The 20,188-nt window shown below is 41.2% G+C and overlaps 1 protein-coding gene across 1 annotated transcript in view; it reads right to left on the bottom strand.

Moving 5' to 3' along the window:
• The window catches only part of tbc1d22a (TBC1 domain family, member 22a), a 100,717-nt gene that overhangs the window by 72,978 nt on the left and 7,551 nt on the right, over nucleotides 1-20,188 (bottom strand). Inside the window, exons 6-7 of the mRNA XM_026361597.1 lie at nucleotides 9,940-10,010; nucleotides 3,489-3,617 (exon numbers count right to left, since the gene is read on the bottom strand). Coding sequence (XP_026217382.1) covers nucleotides 3,489-3,617; nucleotides 9,940-10,010 — 200 coding nt within the window. The remainder of the gene's footprint in view (nucleotides 1-3,488; nucleotides 3,618-9,939; nucleotides 10,011-20,188) is intronic.

Genomic DNA, 20,188 nt, shown 5'->3' on the forward strand with positions numbered 1-20,188 from the left:
TAGGAGCTGTACACCACAACAATGGCTTAATGAGTAAACACACCGCGCGTCTCATGAATAAATTATTTGTGCCTCGCAATTAATTTTCCCCACTGAAGTTTGAAAAAAGCAGGACTGTTACCAGTCTTCATAAATCACAAAAGGGAGGAGGTAGGGAGAGAGAATATGACAGCAACTTTGTGTGTTTGTATCTATGCATGTGTGTGGGGCTGAGATCATCTGTAATGTGTTTATTATTTGTGTGATTTTTATCTGTGTCTCTGTGTGTGTGTGTGTGTGTGTCTGTGTGTGTGTGTGTGTGTGTGTGCGCATTTGATTAATCTGTGTTTTCACTTGCGGGTTTATGTATGAGGTTAGCATGGTCTTTGTCTTCGAGTCTGGTTTCACTGTGTCTACTAGTGTTTGCATGCACAATGTATGTGTACTGTAAGTGTGTGTGCTCATAAAACTTACTGATAGGAGTTTCCACGTAATTGGTCGGACCTGTCTTGGATTCCAGACCAGCTCAGCTTCGTAGTTCCTCTGTAAAATAGAAAACACCAAAAATTACAGTGAGATTTACAATTGAGCCTTTTGACTCCTTAGTGTTTTGACTCCATTGTTTGAAGTAATTTAGAAGTGTCACCTTTATGAGTTAGGCTGCCAAAGATACAACCAAAATACCAAATACTTACTTCACAGGCTAGCGATGAAGAGTTATTGGATTAAAAGAAATCCATTAACAACAATAACATAATAAAAATAAAAAACTATAAACCATTTACTGACTGAGTCTTTTTTGGTATTTTGACATTTCTCTACTCTACCAGCCCCGTCCTCACTGTCCAAACATCTCTTCCTGTGTGTCTTCCCCTTGACTGAAATGATCTGATGGATCAGAAGTGGATTATTAACTACATTCTCCCCAGGCTGGGTGGAGAGCTGGCAGGCTATGATATCAACTAATCTGATGGTGAGGTGCAAATTGAAGTTTTAAATTGGTTAAGAGAAGTTCCCTTGGGCCCATGAGACCCAGAAAGTACGGCTAATGCTAGGTAACACTTTAAATAAGCACAGATAGTAGGAGAAGACAGGTGATGGTGGGACTGGACAAAATGCTTTATCTTGCTGTATTTACAACCTGCGTCTTCTTTTTCAAGCTTTTTTAAGTGATGGAAAATAACAGGGACGGGTGCAAACGAACAAACAGCAAAACCACTAGGCCAGATTCAACGGTTCCAGGGTTGGGTGCCAAATGAGGGTGACAACAGTGCGTGTGTGGAAGGTTAATGGACAGCTTAGTGAGGTCAATGGCACTGCAGCTGCATTACTGCTGCACAGGAAAGTAGCATTCACACCCTTCAGACTATAAAGAGGACACAAACGGTGCAAAACCAACGCAATAACACTCAATCCCAAGCAAGCATGGGAGCAAACACCAGTGTGGGGGAATATAAAAAACGCGGAAACGATGCCGAAAAAAAAAAGCTCCAAGTCCGATGGCTCCGCTTGAAGCAGAGTGCTAATTTTCATGTCCTTTGTGGTCTGCTGGTTAAAGGAGTGAGAGGAGATTTTTAGAAATAGAGATGGAAGGCTAACAGTGAGGCATAAATGCATGACAGCTCTGCATGTTCTGCCAGTGGTTCAGAGTGTTTCTGTTAATCAGTCTACATAAACCCATCCTCTTCACTCTTCCTTGCATCAGGCTACCCTTTGACCCCTCCATCCCTCTAATGGGTTCTTCACTCCCACTAACCCCTCGTATAAAAACAAAAAACTGGGAGAAATATGCTTGGGGAATCCATTTGGGGAATTTAAATGAAACTGGATTTTTTTTTTTCCCCCTCGCGATCTAAATTGATTTCCACTTAGCACATTACCCTGGAAGCAGACTGGAAACAAACGTGCCACTACAGGTCCAGCAAAACTTGAACAAAACTTTGCTTCTTTTCCCTGCAATCGCTAGTGCATGTGTCTATTTTTAACTTATATTCTAGGGAGGTGAGTTTCACTATTCACTGATTCTGCATGGCCGACTTCCAACATCAAATTTCTTCAGAAACATATTTTGGTAGATGGGCTTGGCAGACATAAGTACATGTTGATGTATGACTGGTCTCCTGCTTCACTACATCATATTAAACGATTTTAAAATGCGATATGGCACAACTCTTTTTTACTTTCTATATATCGAGACTGCAATTCATTGATTGATTGTAGGTTATTTCTCTCCAGTCGAGCCGAGGCAGATCTTTCAGTGGCTGGAATCGGCTGGCAGCCGAACAGCATTTGAATGGGAGTGGTAATTTTGCAGCATTTGGCATGGCTGGGACTGTAAAAAAAATGGATGTGTTTACAAAAGACTCAGGTCTTGGTTATTAATACTGAGTGGTGACAGTTAATCTGTACTGCCTGTATTGTAACAACTGAAAAGGAACAAATGGTGTGAGACTCTCAAGTTTATCCATACAGAGTGAGCCTCATAAGAACAAAAATATCACACTGTTCTCTCAGGCATAAATTATGTGTATTGTTGTAAGTAACCGTTAACATATAATCTTTAAATCGTCTCTGCTGCTGCAGCTCCCTCATACATTTCATAAAAGCCTTTAGCCTTATCAATATTTCCACAGCCAGTTAGTTTTCTCCCCACACCACTTCACATTTAACAGCCCACTCCATTAGCAAATGTACATATTGCCACAGGCTGACATTCTTTCACACAAGCAGAGAAGCCATTTAATTTCTTCCTTTCTTCCTTCGGGCTCGGACACCAAGTGCTCTTTAAAACAAATGAGGAAAAAAATAAGGTGGTATTATTTCTGAAATAATAGAAGGTCACCGGATGTGTCTCTGAGGCCGGGGGCAACCTGTGGAGCCTATTGATCAAATGCGAAAGAAGGTAGTGAGAGCTATCCAAAAACTCCTCTCACAAGCAGTGTGGTTTCAGATTTGTTTCTTGTTTCCTGCTATTAAGTTTCCACACTGGCTATATTACACTGAAGAGTGTTACGGACAAATTCGGTGATGTGGTGTAAGTGAGGCCAACATGGGAGCAATACTGAGCTCTGGCCGCAGGGGGGAGACTTGTTTCTCGCCTTTGTCAGGTAAAGAAGAGCGTGGCTCAAGCAGCTGCTGAAGGGGAGGGGAAAAAAAATCTAATAAGTTGTGCATGCTAGTGAGCAGGAGAAGGGCACAAGGGACACCACTGGAGAGAAGTTTTATTAGGTGCTTCTGCCAAGCTTATGGAATATGGCGAGGTGGCGAGTTTCAATGTGTTTGTATCTGTGAGCCAGGAAGAAAATAATTTTTCTGAGCCTGATCCCTACTATCCATTTCTCTGCTGGATCAGCCACAGACAGGACAGAGAAGGCAGTCAAGGTGTTTGGACAGTTGCCTTTGGTGTACACACTGCACCATGCACTGTACCTTTTATTTCAGTAAAGGACATGTTCCTATAAATTTGAATTGTGTGTGTTAGTGTAGCATAAAAGTATGTGCATATATACCTGTCTGTATGTGTCTTGATGGTGTTCGTCATTGCGAGAGTCGTAGTATTGCTGAATGAAGCCAAAATACTCTTGTCTCTTCCTCTGTAGGACGCTATCTCTCCTCTCTGCGTTGGCTGGCAGGTAACCCTGAGAGAGGAAGAGAAAGATTTAAAGAGTTAGATATAGATTCAGAGAAGGAAATAAGACACTGGTGGTAAAAATGATTAATCTGAATTGATCTGCACTCTTTTTTGGTGTTTTTAGCCATAGTGTGTATTTTTTCCCATTCTATTCTTAATCATTGATGATCAATGCAAGTCTGTCTGTATGTAAAATACAACAATATAGAAAGCAGTTTGTTATTTTGGCTTAGCATAAAGACTGGAAAAGGAAGAAAGAGCAAGCATAGCTTTGGTAGATCTTGCTCATTTACTTTGATCTACTCATCAGAGACTTGTTTAAGTAGACCAACTTGCAGCCATTGTTCATCTGTTAGAAGTATGGCAGCTTCCAGCAGGATATTGCTTACCAAGTAGCACTGTGATAGTTCTGATGTCATGCTTTTTGCTAAGTGAAAGTGTGAAACGTCTGCATCAAATCATGGCTACACTGAAGGTTTCTGAGGGGGCAATGGCGTAGGAAACCAGGTAAGAAACCAGGTCGGCTCATTTTCTAATTATCATGTAAGTAGGAAACCTGTATTCTGTTGTCGAGGTAGGGGATTAGAGAAACCGGATTTCCCCTGGTAGATTTCTCCTGGAGAACTCAGATGTCTCTACCATGTATTAGTCAACAATACACCTGTCTGTAACACACAGATACGTGGTCACAAACATGCTTGTGGGTTCCACATGGGACTCATTTATTCAGTTCTGTAAATATTCAATAAGATCATCTATTTGCGGCTTTATTTATAAAACCTTGACTTGTTTTCAGTCAATTAAGCAAGTTCAAACCCAACTCGTTCACTTGGGATTGACTAGTCTGTAAATGACACACTTCACTTCACAAAGAAAACTTTGTGCTGTTGACCAAATATTTTCTCCCTCCACTGTCAGGGGAGCTACCTTTCTGTGTGTGCGTGTGTGTGTGTGTGTGTGTGTGTGTGTGTGTGTATGTGCCTGGAATTGGCTGTCAGGCAGTTTATGTGAGCATACATTTATGAAAGTGTGTATCCTCCTTGTGCGGTCAGGCTTATGCAATGTGGAGAAAGTCAATCCAAACCGAACAACAAATCTAAAGTCTATTAAAAGCGAGAGATGGGACCAGAGGTCTAAAATATTCACAAAGTTAAAATCTTCAAAACAACTGAAATACTGCTGGCTCTGAAAATGTGTCCCAATGATAAAAGCTGAATTGTCTAGCTGTTAAATCTACAAAAGCTCCTAAGGACAGTTGTTGACATGTTTGATATTGTCCTATGATATTGCAATATGACCATGTAATGCTCAAGAGTTAGTATTATGTGTATTACTAATATAAATACTGCAACATTGTAGAGCATGATATATTTTTCACTCCAAATATTTTGTTTTGTTTTGTTTTCTGAAAGCACTTTTGCTTCCTGTTCGGACCAATCTGTTTTGGACTGGTTTTAGTGGAATCACCATCAAACTTAAGTCACAGCACATAAAGAGAGACTCGGAAAAACAAAGCAGGCCTTAAAGGGCTCATGCTGAATCTGTGTGTGGTTGTATGTGTGTATAGTATGCGTTTGTTATCTATGTGTACTCATGTCTTTGTTATGATTCTGTTGTCTGTTGGTTTAAGAAGCAGGCTGCCACTTTTAGGTAACATGCTAGCAAGCATACAGAAACACACAGACACAAACTATCAAATCTGGGCAACTGTCTAAAGAAAAATCGATAAGAGCACAAAGATAAAGTTGTTTTTTTAATTCAGACAAGGCCCCAAGGGCAGTCTGGAGACTTTAGAGAATTATTATACAACATCGCTGGCAGACACGTAAACATACACATACAGTGGACATTAAAATAATAGAAATAACTGACGAGCAAAGTACACAAATCCATGAATACACTATGGCTCCACTTACCTGTGTGTCTCTTTGGACCTATAAACCCACCTTAAATGTCTTAGTCTGTCAGCACAACCGTCACTGAAAGTATTTCTTATTCTCTTTATCTGCTAGTTTCAGTCTCTAACCCTGAAAAACAAAACTGTGAACTCTTTCACAGCCCTAAATTCACTGAACCTCCCTGCACATCCACATCTCCTGTTCCATCTACCTTACTGCTGCCAGTCAGCCAGACAGTCGTGTTTCTCCTCACACGCGTCACACGAAACACTGACGGTGGCTTTTACAGGGTAGCACTCTGCCAAGCAGTCCACGCTTCATGTGTTGAAGCAGCTCCATGTGCAAATAAACATGTAACGGGTGCAAACGAACAAACAGCAAAACCCACTAGGCCAGATTCAACGGTTCCAGTGTTGGGTGCCAAATGAGGGTGACAACAGTGCGTGTGTGGAAGGTTAATGGACAGCTTAGTGGAGGTCAATGGCACTGCAGCTGCATTACTGCTCGACAGGAAAGTAGCATTCACACCCTTCAGACTATAAAGAGGACACAAACTGTGTCATAAACCATACTGTCATTTTATTTTATTACTACTCTTAATTCCCAATCATAGCATTTTGGCATGCGGAAACATTCCAGTGTGTCGTGCTGTAATATTTATAAAACGCTGAAACGATGCCGAAAAAAAAAAAGCTCCAAGTTCCGAGTGTGCTTCCGCTTGAAGCAGAGTGACTAATTTTCATGTCCTTTGTGGTCTGCTGGTTAAAAGGAGTGAGAGGAGATTTTTAGAAAATAGAGATGGAAGGCTAACAGTGAGGCATAAATGCATGACAGCTCTGCATGTTCTGCCAGTGGTTCAGAGTGTTTCTGTTAATCAGTCTACATAAACCTCATCTCTTCACTCTTCCTTGCATCAGGCTACCCTTTGACCCCTCCATCCCTCTAATGGGTTCTTCACTCCACTAAACCCTCTGTATAAAAACAAAAAAACTGGAGAAATATGCTTGGGGAATCCATTTGGGGAATTTAAATGAAACTGGATTTTTTTTTTTCCCCCCTCGCGATCTAAATTGATTTCCACTTAGCACATTACCCTGGAAGCAGACTGGAAACAAATCGTGCCACTACAGGTCCAGCAAAACTTGAACAAAACTTTGCTTCTTTTCCCTGCAATCGCTAGTGCATGTGTCTATTTTTATACTTATATCTAGGGAGGTGAGTTTCACTATTCACTGATTCTGCATGGCCGACTTCCAACATCAAATTTCTTCAGAAACATATTTTGGTAGATGGGCTTGGGCAGACATAAGTACATGTTGATGTATGACTGGTCTCCTGCTTCACTACATCATATTAAACGATTTTAAAATTGCGATATGGCACAACTCTTTTTTACTTTCTATATATCGAGACTGCAATTCATTGATTTGATAATTAGTAAGGTTATTTCTAATCTCAAGTCGAGAAGCAAGAGAAGAGCAAGAATCTTTCAGTGGCTGGAAATCGGCTGGCAGCCGAACAGCATTTGAATGGGAGTGGTAATTTTGCAGCATTATGGCAATGGCTGGGACTGTAAAAAAATGGATGTGTTTACAAAAGACTCAGGTCTTGGTTATTAATACTGAGTGGTGACAGTTAATCTGTACTGCCTGTATTGTACAACCTGAAAAGGAACAAAATGGTGTGAGACTTCTCTAAGTTTATCCATACAGAGTGAGCCTCATAAGAACAAAAAATATCACACTGTTCTCTCAGGCAATATAATTATGTGTATTGTTGTAAGGTAACCGTTTAACATATTAATCTTTAAATCTGTCTCTGCTGCTGCAGCTCCCTCATACATTTCATAAAAGCCTTTAGCCTTATCAATATTTCCACAGCCAGTTAGTTTTCTCCTCTCACACCACTTCACATTTAACAGCCACACTCCATTAGCAAATGTACATATTGCCACAGGCTGACATTCTTTCACAAAGCAGAGAAGCCATTTAATTTCTTCCTTTCTCCTTCGGGCTCGGACACCAAGTGCTCTTTAAACAAATGAGGAAAAAAATAAGGTGGTATTATTTCTGAAATAATAGAAGGTTCCACCGGATGTGTCTCTGAGGCCAGGGGCAACCTGTGGAGCCTATTGATCAAATAGCGAAAGAAGGTAGTGAGAGCTATCCAAAAACTCCTCTCACAAGCAGTGTGGTTTCAGATTTGTTTCTTGTTTCCTGCTATTAAGTTTCCACACTGGCTATATTACACTGAAGAGTGTTACGGACAAATTCGGTGATGTGGTGGTAAGTGAAGGCCAACATGGGAGCAATACTGAGCTCTGGCCGCAGGGGGGAGACTTGTTTCTCGCCTTTGTCAGGTAAAGAAGAGCGTGGCTCAAGCATGTCTGCTGAAGGGGAGGGGAAAAAAAAATCTAATAAGTTGGTGCATGCTAGTGAGCAGGAGAAGGGCACAAGGGACACCACTGGAGAGAAGTTTTATTAGGTGCTTCTGCCAAGCTTATGGAATATGGCGAGGGCTGCGAGTTTCAATGTGTTTGTATCTGTGAGCCAGGAAGAAAATAGATTTTTCTGAGCCTGATCCCTACTATCCATTTCTCTGCTGGATCATGCCACAGACAGGACAGAGAAGGCAGTCAAGTGTTCTGACACTTAAGAAGATATGAGTGCTTTTGACACCCATGCCCACTTCTTGCTTTAATCCAAACCTTGGATTTAACCCCGGAATAATTTACGCCTCACAAGGCTCTAAGATCTTGAAATCTTTGCAAGGTGGAGTTGAGATTATTTCAGATAGAGATCTTAAGTTTGCACAGTCAAAACACCTCCTACATGTTTATTTAAAATCTTCTGCAGAGAAATCTCCTCGGTGAAGATGGGTTGTATTCTGTATCCCACCAAATATAGTGGAACACCAGCTTGGTTTCATTAAAACAAGTGGATAGTCAACATTTAAACCGTCCCCATTTGTTTGTAAGAAATTCTGAGTTTCAGGAAGATGTGCGTGACATGACAGTACACATGTATCTGTAGCAGTAGTTCAGCTAATTTAAGACAAACTGCGCACACAGCATTTCTGCAAGTTTTATAAAGTTAGATTAAATATGAAAGTGTGATGGAAAACCAGGAGGGACAATATGGACTGTCAAACAGCCAAACAGACTTCAAGGAGGGTTTCTAGGTGCATCTGTGACTAACCCCTGAGAGTTAAACAAGATGAATGATACCAAGTTCATGTCCATACAGTAAACGTGTAGCTAGAGACAGGGAGTGATTAACAATTCGCCTGGAGCTTGTAGGACTGGGATGACTCAATCTGGTTTAGTTGTTTATCTTTTTGTTGTTGTTGTTTTTTGTTTGGTTTCTTTGCCTTCCACATTATCCACACCTCTGGCCCCTGTTGTGTTTTGCAACCACAAAGTTTAATGCGGTTGTTTACATGAATACATATCCTATATAAACATGGTGCATATGAATACACACATTTGCACACAATAACTACTCGCATATGCATGCAAATCATCTAGAACAAACGTGTACAATCAAAAAACACAAACATGAACTAAACATTAATGGGTTGTTATCTATGGTACATTAGGTAAAACACTGACACGTGCAAGCACTCTCACACACACACACACACACACACACACACACACACACACACACACACACACACACAGTCTGTTAAAGTACTAAGGTGCCCCTGCTCTCTCCTGTGCCTGGCTGGCTAGGCTTCAGCCAGTGCTTTGCAACTTCATACAGCATTATGAACCTTTACTTCAGTGGAGGACCAAACAAAGCAGCCATTAATGGTTGAAGCGCCCAGTTGGTAACCTCCCACCACCCAAAAACACAAACAGGCACACTTATACACACATACACACCTTTAATGACATCTTTTCTGCGGCACATTAGCTATTGTGCTGTAATTAATGGGAGAGTCATGGCGTTCAAAAAGCCAGTCTTCTCTCTGCAGACTAGGAGCTGTACACCACAACAATGGCTTAATGAGTAAACACACCGCGCGTCTCATGAATAAATTATTTGTGCCTCGCAATTAATTTTCCCCACTGAAGTTTGAAAAAAGCAGGACTGTTACCAGTCTTCATAAATCACAAAAGGGAGGAGGTAGGGAGAGAGAATATGACAGCAACTTTGTGTGTTTGTATCTATGCATGTGTGTGGGGCTGAGATCATCTGTAATGTGTTTATTATTTGTGTGATTTTTATCTGTGTCTCTGTGTGTGTGTGTGTGTGTGTCTGTGTGTGTGTGTGTGTGTGTGCGCATTTGATTAATCTGTGTTTTCACTTGCGGGTTTATGTATGAGGTTAGCATGGTCTTTGTCTTCGAGTCTGGTTTCACTGTGTCTACTAGTGTTTGCATGCACAATGTATGTGTACTGTAAGTGTGTGTGCTCATAAAACTTACTGATAGGAGTTTCCACGTAATTGGTCGGACCTGTCTTGGGATTCCAGACCAGCTCAGCTTCCGTAGTTCCTCTGTAAAATAGAAAACACCAAAAATTACACGTGAGATTTACAATTGAGCCTTTTGACTCCTTAGTGTTTTGACTCCATTGTTTGAAGTAATTTATAAGTGTCACCTTTATGAGTTAGGCTGCCAAAGATACAACCAAAATACCAAATACTTACTTCACAGGCTAGCGATGAAGAGTTATTGGATTAAAAGAAATCCATTAACAACAATAAAATAATAAAAATAAAAAACTATAAACCATTTACTGACTGAGTCTTTTTTGGTATTTTGACATTTTCTCTACTCTACTAGCCATGTCCTCACTGTCCAAACATCTCTTCCTGTGTGTCTTCCCCTTGACTGAAATGATCTGATGGATCAGAAGTGGATTATTAACTACATTCTCCCCAGGCTGGGTGGGAGAGCTGGCAGGCTATGATATCAAATAAATCTGATGGTGAGGTGCAAATTGAAGTTTTAAATTGGTTAAGAGAAGTTCCCTTTGGGCCCATGAAGACCCAGAAAGTACGGCTTAATGCTAGGTACACTTTAAATAAGCACAGATAGTAGGAGAAGACAGGTGATGGTGGGACTGGACAAAATGCTTTATCTTGCTGTATTTAACAACCTGCGTCTTCTTTTTCAAGCTTTTTTAAGTGATGGAAAATAATAATAAAAGGTGTAAGATCTAATTTCCCTGCACCAGAAAGAGATCATGTTCGCAGAGAGCTAAACCTATTGTTTGCATTGTTATTTCCATAACACAGTACCTCAACCCAGGATCTGGTGCCCTCTTTTGGGTAGGCCTTAAGAGCCACAATCAAGTTCATTCATAACATTTCAGATTACGAGCATGGTTCCTGAGTAACCTTTTCTACCACGACAAGACAGCTTATGATATTTAAGATATACGACTGTGCGTTTTCAGCACTATTACTTAAGAAGCATTTGGATCCTCAACGAGCCATCATCCATCATTCACAGTCTCCCTCTGCCTAGGCCCTGCAAGTCTACAAACCCCTCCCATTAGCATTCAACAAGACGAGTTGCCACAGCCGAACTGAGACGAACATAAAAACACAATAGAAATCTCTTCACTTGTAATTGCACTGGCCCTGTTTTACCTGTATTCCAAGAGCGAAGGGAAGAGAGGATATTGATTTTTGTGCAAATTAAATGGCATTGTCTTAACGTACTTTTCTGAGTAAAAAAAAAAATTAAAAAGACAAATGTACCTAATGAATAAGCCAAATTCTTCCTCGACTCTCATTCAAGGCACTGCCTAGAAATTGATAAGCCTTTTGCACAGAGTGAACAGTATTGATTAGCGCTGCCAAATGACTCTGCCTTGCCTGTTCTTCAAGGCAAATGCATTAGAGAGTCAGTGACAGAGAGCAGAATAGGAAATAGCAATCAGCTAAACAGCAAAGGGCTAAGTCCACTGGCTAAATTGAGTGAAACGCATTAGAGCTTGTTCAGCTGATGGGAGTAGCTATTTATTCACTATAGTCCCTGTGCATCTTCCACTTAAAATTTCTCTGTTACCTTGTAAGCAGTGACTTTAATTATATAGAAATTCAATACAGTGATCTAGTGCAAAGCAAGATCCTAGTGTTTTAGGAAGGAGTGAGAACCCCATGGTGTTGGAAGGCTTTGATTACCCCAAGGCTACCTGTGCAGCAGCAAGTCGCATTTTAAAAAAACAGAGATTAAAAACTCTCTCAGACGTAACATGGACCATCAAGGTTGAAAAGGTGCTGTAGATTCGGTGCCATAGATTTGGCCAGGGCTTAATGCACCTAACCCTTACTCTCTTCAGGAATAAAATGAGTTAGAAAGAAGCGAGCTAACCAGACTTCACAGCAGACTGCACATCTGTGTTTGAAGCTACAGTAAGAGCTTGAGGATACAGTACATAAGAAGCTAATAGCTTGAAACACCAGAATCTCCAACCAAAAGGTCAAAAGACAGCCAAGTTGTGTCCGAGGAAGAAGAAGAAAAAAAAAAAAAAAACAATGTTTCTAGCTCATCAATTCAGTTCCATTAACTGCTCGTTTTCTGTTTCAGTGAAAAACTTGTTAACGATGAACTATCTCATGTTACTTACATGGCGTGATACAATATTGATGTTGGAGCAGGGAAAAAAAACTGACTGACGTTGCGGTTCCATCTCTGTACAGGAATGTTTTGCCAGTCCCAGTGTGGTTCATTAGGGCACATCCTGTTTTGCAGGCTCATAAAAGAGACAAGTTCATGAGTGCATGTCAAAGCACATGCATAAAATTTTCAAATTTATATTAAGTTTCAAAGCTCCCCATTACGGACTGCTATGGCTCTTTTAACATCTCTGACACCAGCATGTATGTGTGTGTGTGTGTGTTGGTGCGTATGTGAATGCACCACTAAGCTGTGTGCATCAGCATACACAGGTTGAGTGGGACAGCCAATGTGAAGGTAGACAGAAACCAAGTCTTTCACTGTAGAAACGTTGTCCTACAGTATATGCACCTCTACTTTCATTACACTCTGCTAGTCAAGGGTGTCTCCCCTCTTGCCTCGCACCCTTTGAACCTTCATTTGCACTGTCAGACAAAGAAATGAGTCCATGAATCTTGTGGACCTGGACTTAATTAAAACTATGTTATATTCCTCCACCTGGCATTAATCTCACCATAGGGGGTGTAGAGAGGAGGAGTTAAGGGGCGTGAGCCACAAGATGGTTAGCAGTCTACATCCTGATGCTACAGTGATCTTCAGAAAACCCTGTCTCCTGTGGTCATTTTTTTTTTTTTTAATAGCTTGCACTGAAGGGGCTTGTGTATGTGTGTGGGCATGTAGAAATGTGTGTAAAAGGCAAGGAGGAAATATTTATTTGGCACCATGTGGCAAGCAGAACAAGCAGATGTAACAGCCTGCAAGAGCCATACATCATATACTGTAGCTAAGACACAGCCTTTGCCCCTGCAAATTGCTGTCTTCCAAACTCTCTCCAGCAGAATTCAAATCAAGAGTTATCCCAACTCGGATAACTTATAGACCCAACAGCTTGACTGTCGGAGAACTGATGTGCTGTAGTGGTAGAGAAGCAATAGGATGAATCTTTAAATATTTTCTTGCTGTTTCACACATTTTAATTAGTCCTGGGCTAAAAGGCTGCACTGCAGAGAGATCTGCATAAGGAAACATATATTCCCTAATCCATCTGTAAAATAGACTCTGTGGTGATGCTTTATTCTAATGGAAATACTGTATGCTCTCATAGGAAATGTGTCCATACCCCCATTTCCTAAATGCTTAGTAAATCTGCACTCATCTCAGCTCCAATTCCTGAGAAGTAATTTCTGAGGAATAATACTCTATTTCCCACAGCGGACAAAGACAGAGAGGGCGACATGAGCATAGTTGACGTACAGGCTAAATTGCAGATGTCGTTTCATTAGTTTCAGGCTAGCTCATCTCTCAGAAAAAATATCGGACTCTCTAGGGCATCTTGTGTGCATTATGAATGAGACAGCCAAGCCCTCACTCCACTGGAATAAATTAAAGGCACTTCTTGACATTTTGAAAATTAATCTGTTGTTTTTGCTCAGCGGGAACTTGTCACAATGTGGGCAAAAAAGTTTTTTTTTTCTACCCCAAATGTCCCAGAGGCAATGAGAGACTAGCTGCCCCCTTCAGTTTTCATGAACAAAGTTAACAATGCAAACGAAAAAGTCATTTTTGGCTGACAAATTTCTCACTCCCCCGCACACACACTGTAGTAATTTACAGTCAATTCACCCCACAGGCAATCATTTTAATGTATACATACAGTATGGAAGTACATGCGGGGGCAAGGGAAAAAAAACAATTTCCCTGTTGGGACTAATAAAACATCACATTATTATATACATGCTTTGAAATGACTGTGATCAGTATTGTGGGCGTTTGTCATACTGGCAGGTACAGACCTCAGGGGATTCGTCTGGCGCGGGAGTCTAAACCCTGAAGGAAGCTAAATTCCTTGCTGGCATGAAAAACACCTGTAACATCAGAAATGTGCAACTCAAGGACAACTGCTGCGTTCTTTCCTCTGTGTGTCTGCCGTATTCCATTATGCATGAACTTACAGGGGTGCACTTTGTCTTGGCTGGAGTTAAGCTGGGGACCACAGGGGGTGATTAGAACACCATGTACCTTCTGTTGAACACCCAACAACAGCTGCTCTGGTGTGGGACCCTCAGAGGTAATGAATGCTCAATGACTCCTAAAACATTCAAAGGGCAAAGTATAACCAAATATCATATTTTAATTTTATTAGAAATTATTTAACCGGCTAAGATAACCAAAACTATTACATATCAGCAGCTTGAGACTACTTTAATGGAGAGGGAAGGTCACATCAAATAGTCACAACATGGAGTTTCCCAGTGCAGTCACTCGTGTACCTTTGCCGACAGAGGCTCCAATGAGGCAGTGCGGTTGGGTGCCTCAATAAAGGCGACTTCGACTGTACTGTACGTGCTGAGGGAGACGAGATTGTGTCTTATTCACCTCTCTGGCCTAGATTCTCTCAGCATGCATGGGGATCTGAACCACTTACATGTGGGTCGCAGGAGCATTTCCTGAACGTTTTGGCTAAAGAGAGCCAACGCCAAACCATAATTTCAGGGTTTTGATCCACAGGTACCTGACAGGTCCACAGGAACCTTTTTTAAAAATCACACTGCTAGCTGTAATATCAGCCTCAGAAGAAAGCCTTGCTATATAATATTATACCACAGCCAAAGTTGGTGTGCAAAAAACAAAAAAGAACAAAAAAAAAAAAAAAAACGAAAGTATGAAAATGTTTGTATACGTGTGAATCTATGTGTGTGTACCTGCACCTCTTCCATGTCTGCCTGTCCACCTGCCAGTCAGTCAGTCTAAACGTCTGTGAGCATGGTTCTGTATGAAGGCCAGTACGAAGAATGGACGACAACGAGTAGGAAAGAAGTGCTGTCAGTCAGTGCTGGCTGAGCAGGGAGCTGATGGGAGCAGAATGGAGGACGGTTGGCGGGCCGGAGCCATGCACTATTCAGGCATCATTCATACGTAGCGCGACCACTGGGGCAAAACACCACCAGGTTCTTGGCAACACACACATTTATGCATGTGACTACCGCACACACCTGCAAAAACTGTGGTCTGCGTTCTGCAACAGCAGCTGCCTCAGCTGATCAGAAATCGACACTGTGGCAGCAAGGTTTTGTGATCAAACTCTTAAGAAGCTAAACAATCTGTAATTTTATCTGTTGCTTTTTATAATAGAGTGGTACGTAATAAAAAAGAGCCATCTCGGATATCCCTGCAATAGTCAAAAGAAAGCAAATGCTATTATATCTTGTGCTGCCCATGTCATCTGAACCCATTCTGCCAGTGAGGTCAAAAAAACAATACAGTCAGGACAGACACCTTCATCATGCAGTGTATTAAAAAGTTAAGCTCCCCCCTATAAACCTTGAATGCTGTGAGAGAGTCCTGAACGATCTAACTCATCTAGAGGACAAAGTGATGACGCCGGGGAGCAGACGGCTCGTAAACTAATGGGACTCTTGTAAAAAGATACTCCCCTCTGGATTAGACCTGCTCAGGAGGCCTGATGGATGGCCCAGATGGCTGGGAGAGGACACCGAGCATAGATGAGTGTACAGGTGTGTGAGAGTGTGTGCGTCTGTGTGTGTGTGTGTGTGTGTGTGTGTGTGTGTGTGTGTGTGTGTGTGTGTGTGTGTGTGTGTGTGTTCATTGTGTGCTATAACAAGGACTTGCATCGTCAATTCCCCGACGCTTTCCCTACCTTTAACTGATATGATGAAACAGGTTCTAAAATATCTCACCTGGTGACATTTTTCATGATTAAAAAAGCAAAGTGCAGGTTTGTTTGGAAATAACGTTTCCACATTTGAACTACTCTGAAACAAATTTTATTTTTTTCTTTAATATCTAATTAGACTAAAATATTCCTTATACATTAGCCTTTTCCTACAAAAAAAATGTTTAAAAATGTGTTGCTCTCTTTTGACCAAGTGGCTTTGAGCCCTTTGGCGTGTTGAAACATTAAATCCAATCTGGAGCTTTGTACATGCCATTTTATATTAACGGTTGTTACACAAGCTTAACATTACCAAGACAGCTGACCTCCTTGGTAGCTGGTTAAATTAGGGTTATAAAAGTGTTAACGTTGTTGGCCGTCAGAAAGCAAGCAAAAGTGGTAATATTTGTGTAGAAACACAAAATACAAGAGAATTGAATACCCACTTGTAATGTCTATCACATTGTCAAATGGGTGCGTCATTCTTTTTGAAGGCCCCAGTCAGTAAATCATTAAATGTGAATAATAAATTCTAACATTTAACCAAAACTGCTGGACACAGTGGACACACAAAGCAGCCCTTTTCTTTGGCCATCACAGAACAGGTGTGAACTGTAAGGGTGTGTTCAGTGAAGCTTCCCTCAAAAAAAAAAAAAAAAAGAAAAAAGAAAAGGATAGAAAATTCACATGGAAGTCCGCATGGTGTAACATATGAATAAATAAACTAAGCCAGGCAATCTGGGAGTCTACTGACACAAGAGACAGCTGGTGGTTTGACCAACCTTATTAAGTCAGGTGTTTTGCCTGGAGACATGCTAGGAGGCAGCACACATGCATGAACATTCACGAGCACCTACATAAACAACTGACGGTGGAGCAGAATAAAGGGAAATAACAAAAAGCTGTGACTTCATGATTCAGTATCTACTTTGTAATAATCAGACACAGCGTTTCTACCTCTTTTTTGTGTGTTTTTTACCTTATTACTGTCTCTAATGAGAGAAAAAAACCTTCTTCAAGAATTCAATAGAAAGTTGCCATATTTCCCAGAGATTTACCTACTTAGGTTGTCTAATGCTGCATTATCTCCTCCTCTACACTTCCCAAGCCCATGACACACACCTCTGTCGCACATGGACGGTGCTTTCAATTGTGGCATTAGGACTGAGTTAAATTGAATTACATCGCCACTTTCCACTTTGATGGTGGCTATTAACTTTGCAAACAGTGCTGATGGTAAGCCTATCATATGGTGGCTGCTGTGTAAGTGGATTGTGGATTGCAGCACTAAAGAGTGTGGAGTGAGCAACCGCGGCAGAAAGTAGCAAGCCTACTAACCAGAGGTGCTGCAGTGAGGGTGATGTCAGTTGGGGGAAGAGCTGTACTGTGGTGGTAGAGGTGTAGCAAAGAGCTGCAGCACCCCCAACAGAGGGCAGAGACACACCGACACGCAGCAAGGCAATGAGAGGACATGCATGTCTATATCCTTGTGGCCAATTATTTACTATTCTGTTTTCTTATTGTTGGCTCTTTTTATTTATATGATATTTACAGTGTCAATGGCCTGCATGAACGTGTGTGGGAGTACACGCATGAGGTGGACTCTGCCTGTTATAATGACTATGCAAAGAGTGAAGTGAAAGTAGGGGGGAAAAAGAAGAGAAAGAGAAACATACAAGAGAAAGAACCAAAGAAAAGGGAAAGTACAAAAAAAAAGAGTAAGGATAAATTACCAGGAAAGAAAAGAGGAGAAAGGACTATTGCCATAGCAACAGCAGTATTTCTGCCATCTAGCAATAACTGCTTGATGTCAGATGCCAGCTCTTGGTCTTTAAATCTATTAAAAAGAAAAAGATATGCAGAAAGTCTGTAAAATCTGGCATTGTGATTTATAGCCGATCACAGAGCGAGTGGCTCACACTGAACGCAGTGTGGGGGAGAAAAACATTACGATGGATACAAACAAAATTGAGCAGACACACAAAGTCAACCGCATACACTACCTATTCCTGAATAATGAAGAGAGCTGGCAGGAAAAGAATAAGTTTTGTTTTTAAAAGCTAAACATGCAAAAGCTCAAATGTAGAACAAGCTACAGAAAAATATGCTGTCTAGCCCAATGGTTATGGGTGGGCACCGGGGGCCAGGAGTGCAGTGCCCGTTCAAATTAAACTGCCATGACTTTTAACAACAAGCTATAAACGCTTTGTTTATTTATTTATCAAGTCTAAATGGAATGCTAGTAACATTGGCTCCCTTTAGCTATTACACTGTGTGTGTGTGTTCTAGTTTTAGAATATTAACAGGACAATTATGAGCAATAGCAGCACGCCAAGTTCTGATGGATGAAAAATTCAATAAGAAAAGAAGAAAACGTCAAAAAAAATGTCTACAAGTGTGAGTTTGTGCTCATGCTTGCTGACGGACTCTTCAATGCGGATTAGTATCAGGGTCTGTACAAATTGATGATCTTCTTCTTTATTTTGTGAGGCATTTGGCAGCTGTCAATCATAATTCAACACTGACACGTGGCGCAGTGCAGTTGCGGTTCTTGTCATTACTCAATCACTGCTGTTTACATGTTGTTGAATTGGATTTTCTTTCTCCCTGCGAGTGATAAATTGGTTTGTTGTGCTCAGTTCTGCATTGAAACATACATTACAGGTACTTATGTGTATTTTTATTTATTTATTTTGCTACAAAACAGAAAGAATAGTCAGAGAGCTGCAAGTACTGAGGATCGAGGATGTTTTAAATCCTCTACGCTTCACAGAATGAACAGTTAGCCTGCCAATCGTATTAGCAAAGGTTGTTGGTTTAGCAGAAAAATAGCATGAAATTAATGTTCAGGATTAATTCTTGAATCTTGACTAACCATGTAGTTGAAATACAACAGAAATATTGATATCGTTTCCATCTCTCTAGATGGGAAACCCACATTTTATACAAAACTTCCGCAGCTGTTTCCAAAAATTGTGCTGAGCAAGTGCTGCAACAAGAAGTGAAACTCATGACGGATGCCTGTGACAGTCTATTTAGTTCTTTTTCTTCAGTTCCCCAGCTGAATTAACTCCGTCCTCGCTGAGCGTATAAGGGGTTCTGTGCTCAGGTTCACTCAACAGACCTGCTCGCCTCAGGACATCAGCAATAATTAGGCGAGATCAACCTGACATCAATCACCCTCCTCTGGCTCACACACAGGTCATCACCTTCTACATGACCTTACATGCTAAACAGACCGCTGTCACAACCTGTCACAAGGCTGAGTGGAGAGAGGGAAAGAGCTAAAGAGAAGGAGAGAGAGAAACTGACAGGGATGTTAAAGATCTGAAGGCAAAGGAGGTCATGAAGACAGAGTTGAACCGATATGAAATGATCACCAGGGGAAAAAAAAAGTGGAAATGGATGTGTAAGTGTGAATACTGCTACAAACTGTCCACGTCAATTCAATACCAAATTCTTCTAAAAGTTCTAGTTTTGTATCACTGGAGGCCATGAAGAGAGTAACTTTATGCTGCCTGATACTCTGTCTAACGAGACTAACCAGACTGCAACACAAAGTCGACTGGCTACGTAAAAAAAAAAAAAAAAAAAACACACTCTCACATCATGACCAACACAGTCAGACACACACCAACACAGCTGTCGACTCCAGAGACTGGCACCACTGACACGTCAGGGGGTCTTGGCCCAAAAACATGGCTGCCCGGGCAATTAATAACACAATTCAAGTGAGCGACCAGTCACTCTATCATCCCAGCCCCCTCTTTCTTCCTTTGAGCTCAAGGACACTCGGTCGAGCGACTCTTTTACACACACCCTGATGACCATCCACTGGTATTTGTATGAATGTAAATGTGTCACGGGCAGCATGCTGGGAAAGTGGCCTCGCCTATAAGGAAAATCATCTGTCATCTTCCTGTTTAACAAATCTGCTCATGTGTAAATCCTGAAACAGTATTTAAAGTAGTAGTAATAAGTGCTGTTCATGTCTAAATGACTCTAAACTATGACAAAGTAGTGATAGTATTTACTTTTGTCTCTACTATACTTGAATTTCTTCAGATGTTGGTGATTTCACTTTTTTTCCTCCCCCCTTTTTGTATTCTCATCTATATCCCATTCTTCCCTGCTGCAATGACCCAATTTCCCCACGGGGATCATTAAAGTTTCATCTTATCTTATCTGCCCCCATTCCTCTCCCCTCCCCTATCACCCCTCATCACCCAGACCCCTCCCTCAATCCTTCACTTAATTATGTCCCGTGAATGAAGTTCATCTTTCATGCTGCCAGCGCCCGGTAGCGTGGCTCACACGTTCTGGGCTATCTAATCATGGTGCAGAGACTAAACTAAATTTAGATAGCCGGCT

Source organism: Anabas testudineus, chromosome 23 (assembly GCF_900324465.2).
Source record: "Anabas testudineus chromosome 23, fAnaTes1.2, whole genome shotgun sequence".
Lineage (NCBI taxonomy): Eukaryota > Metazoa > Chordata > Actinopteri > Anabantiformes > Anabantidae > Anabas > Anabas testudineus.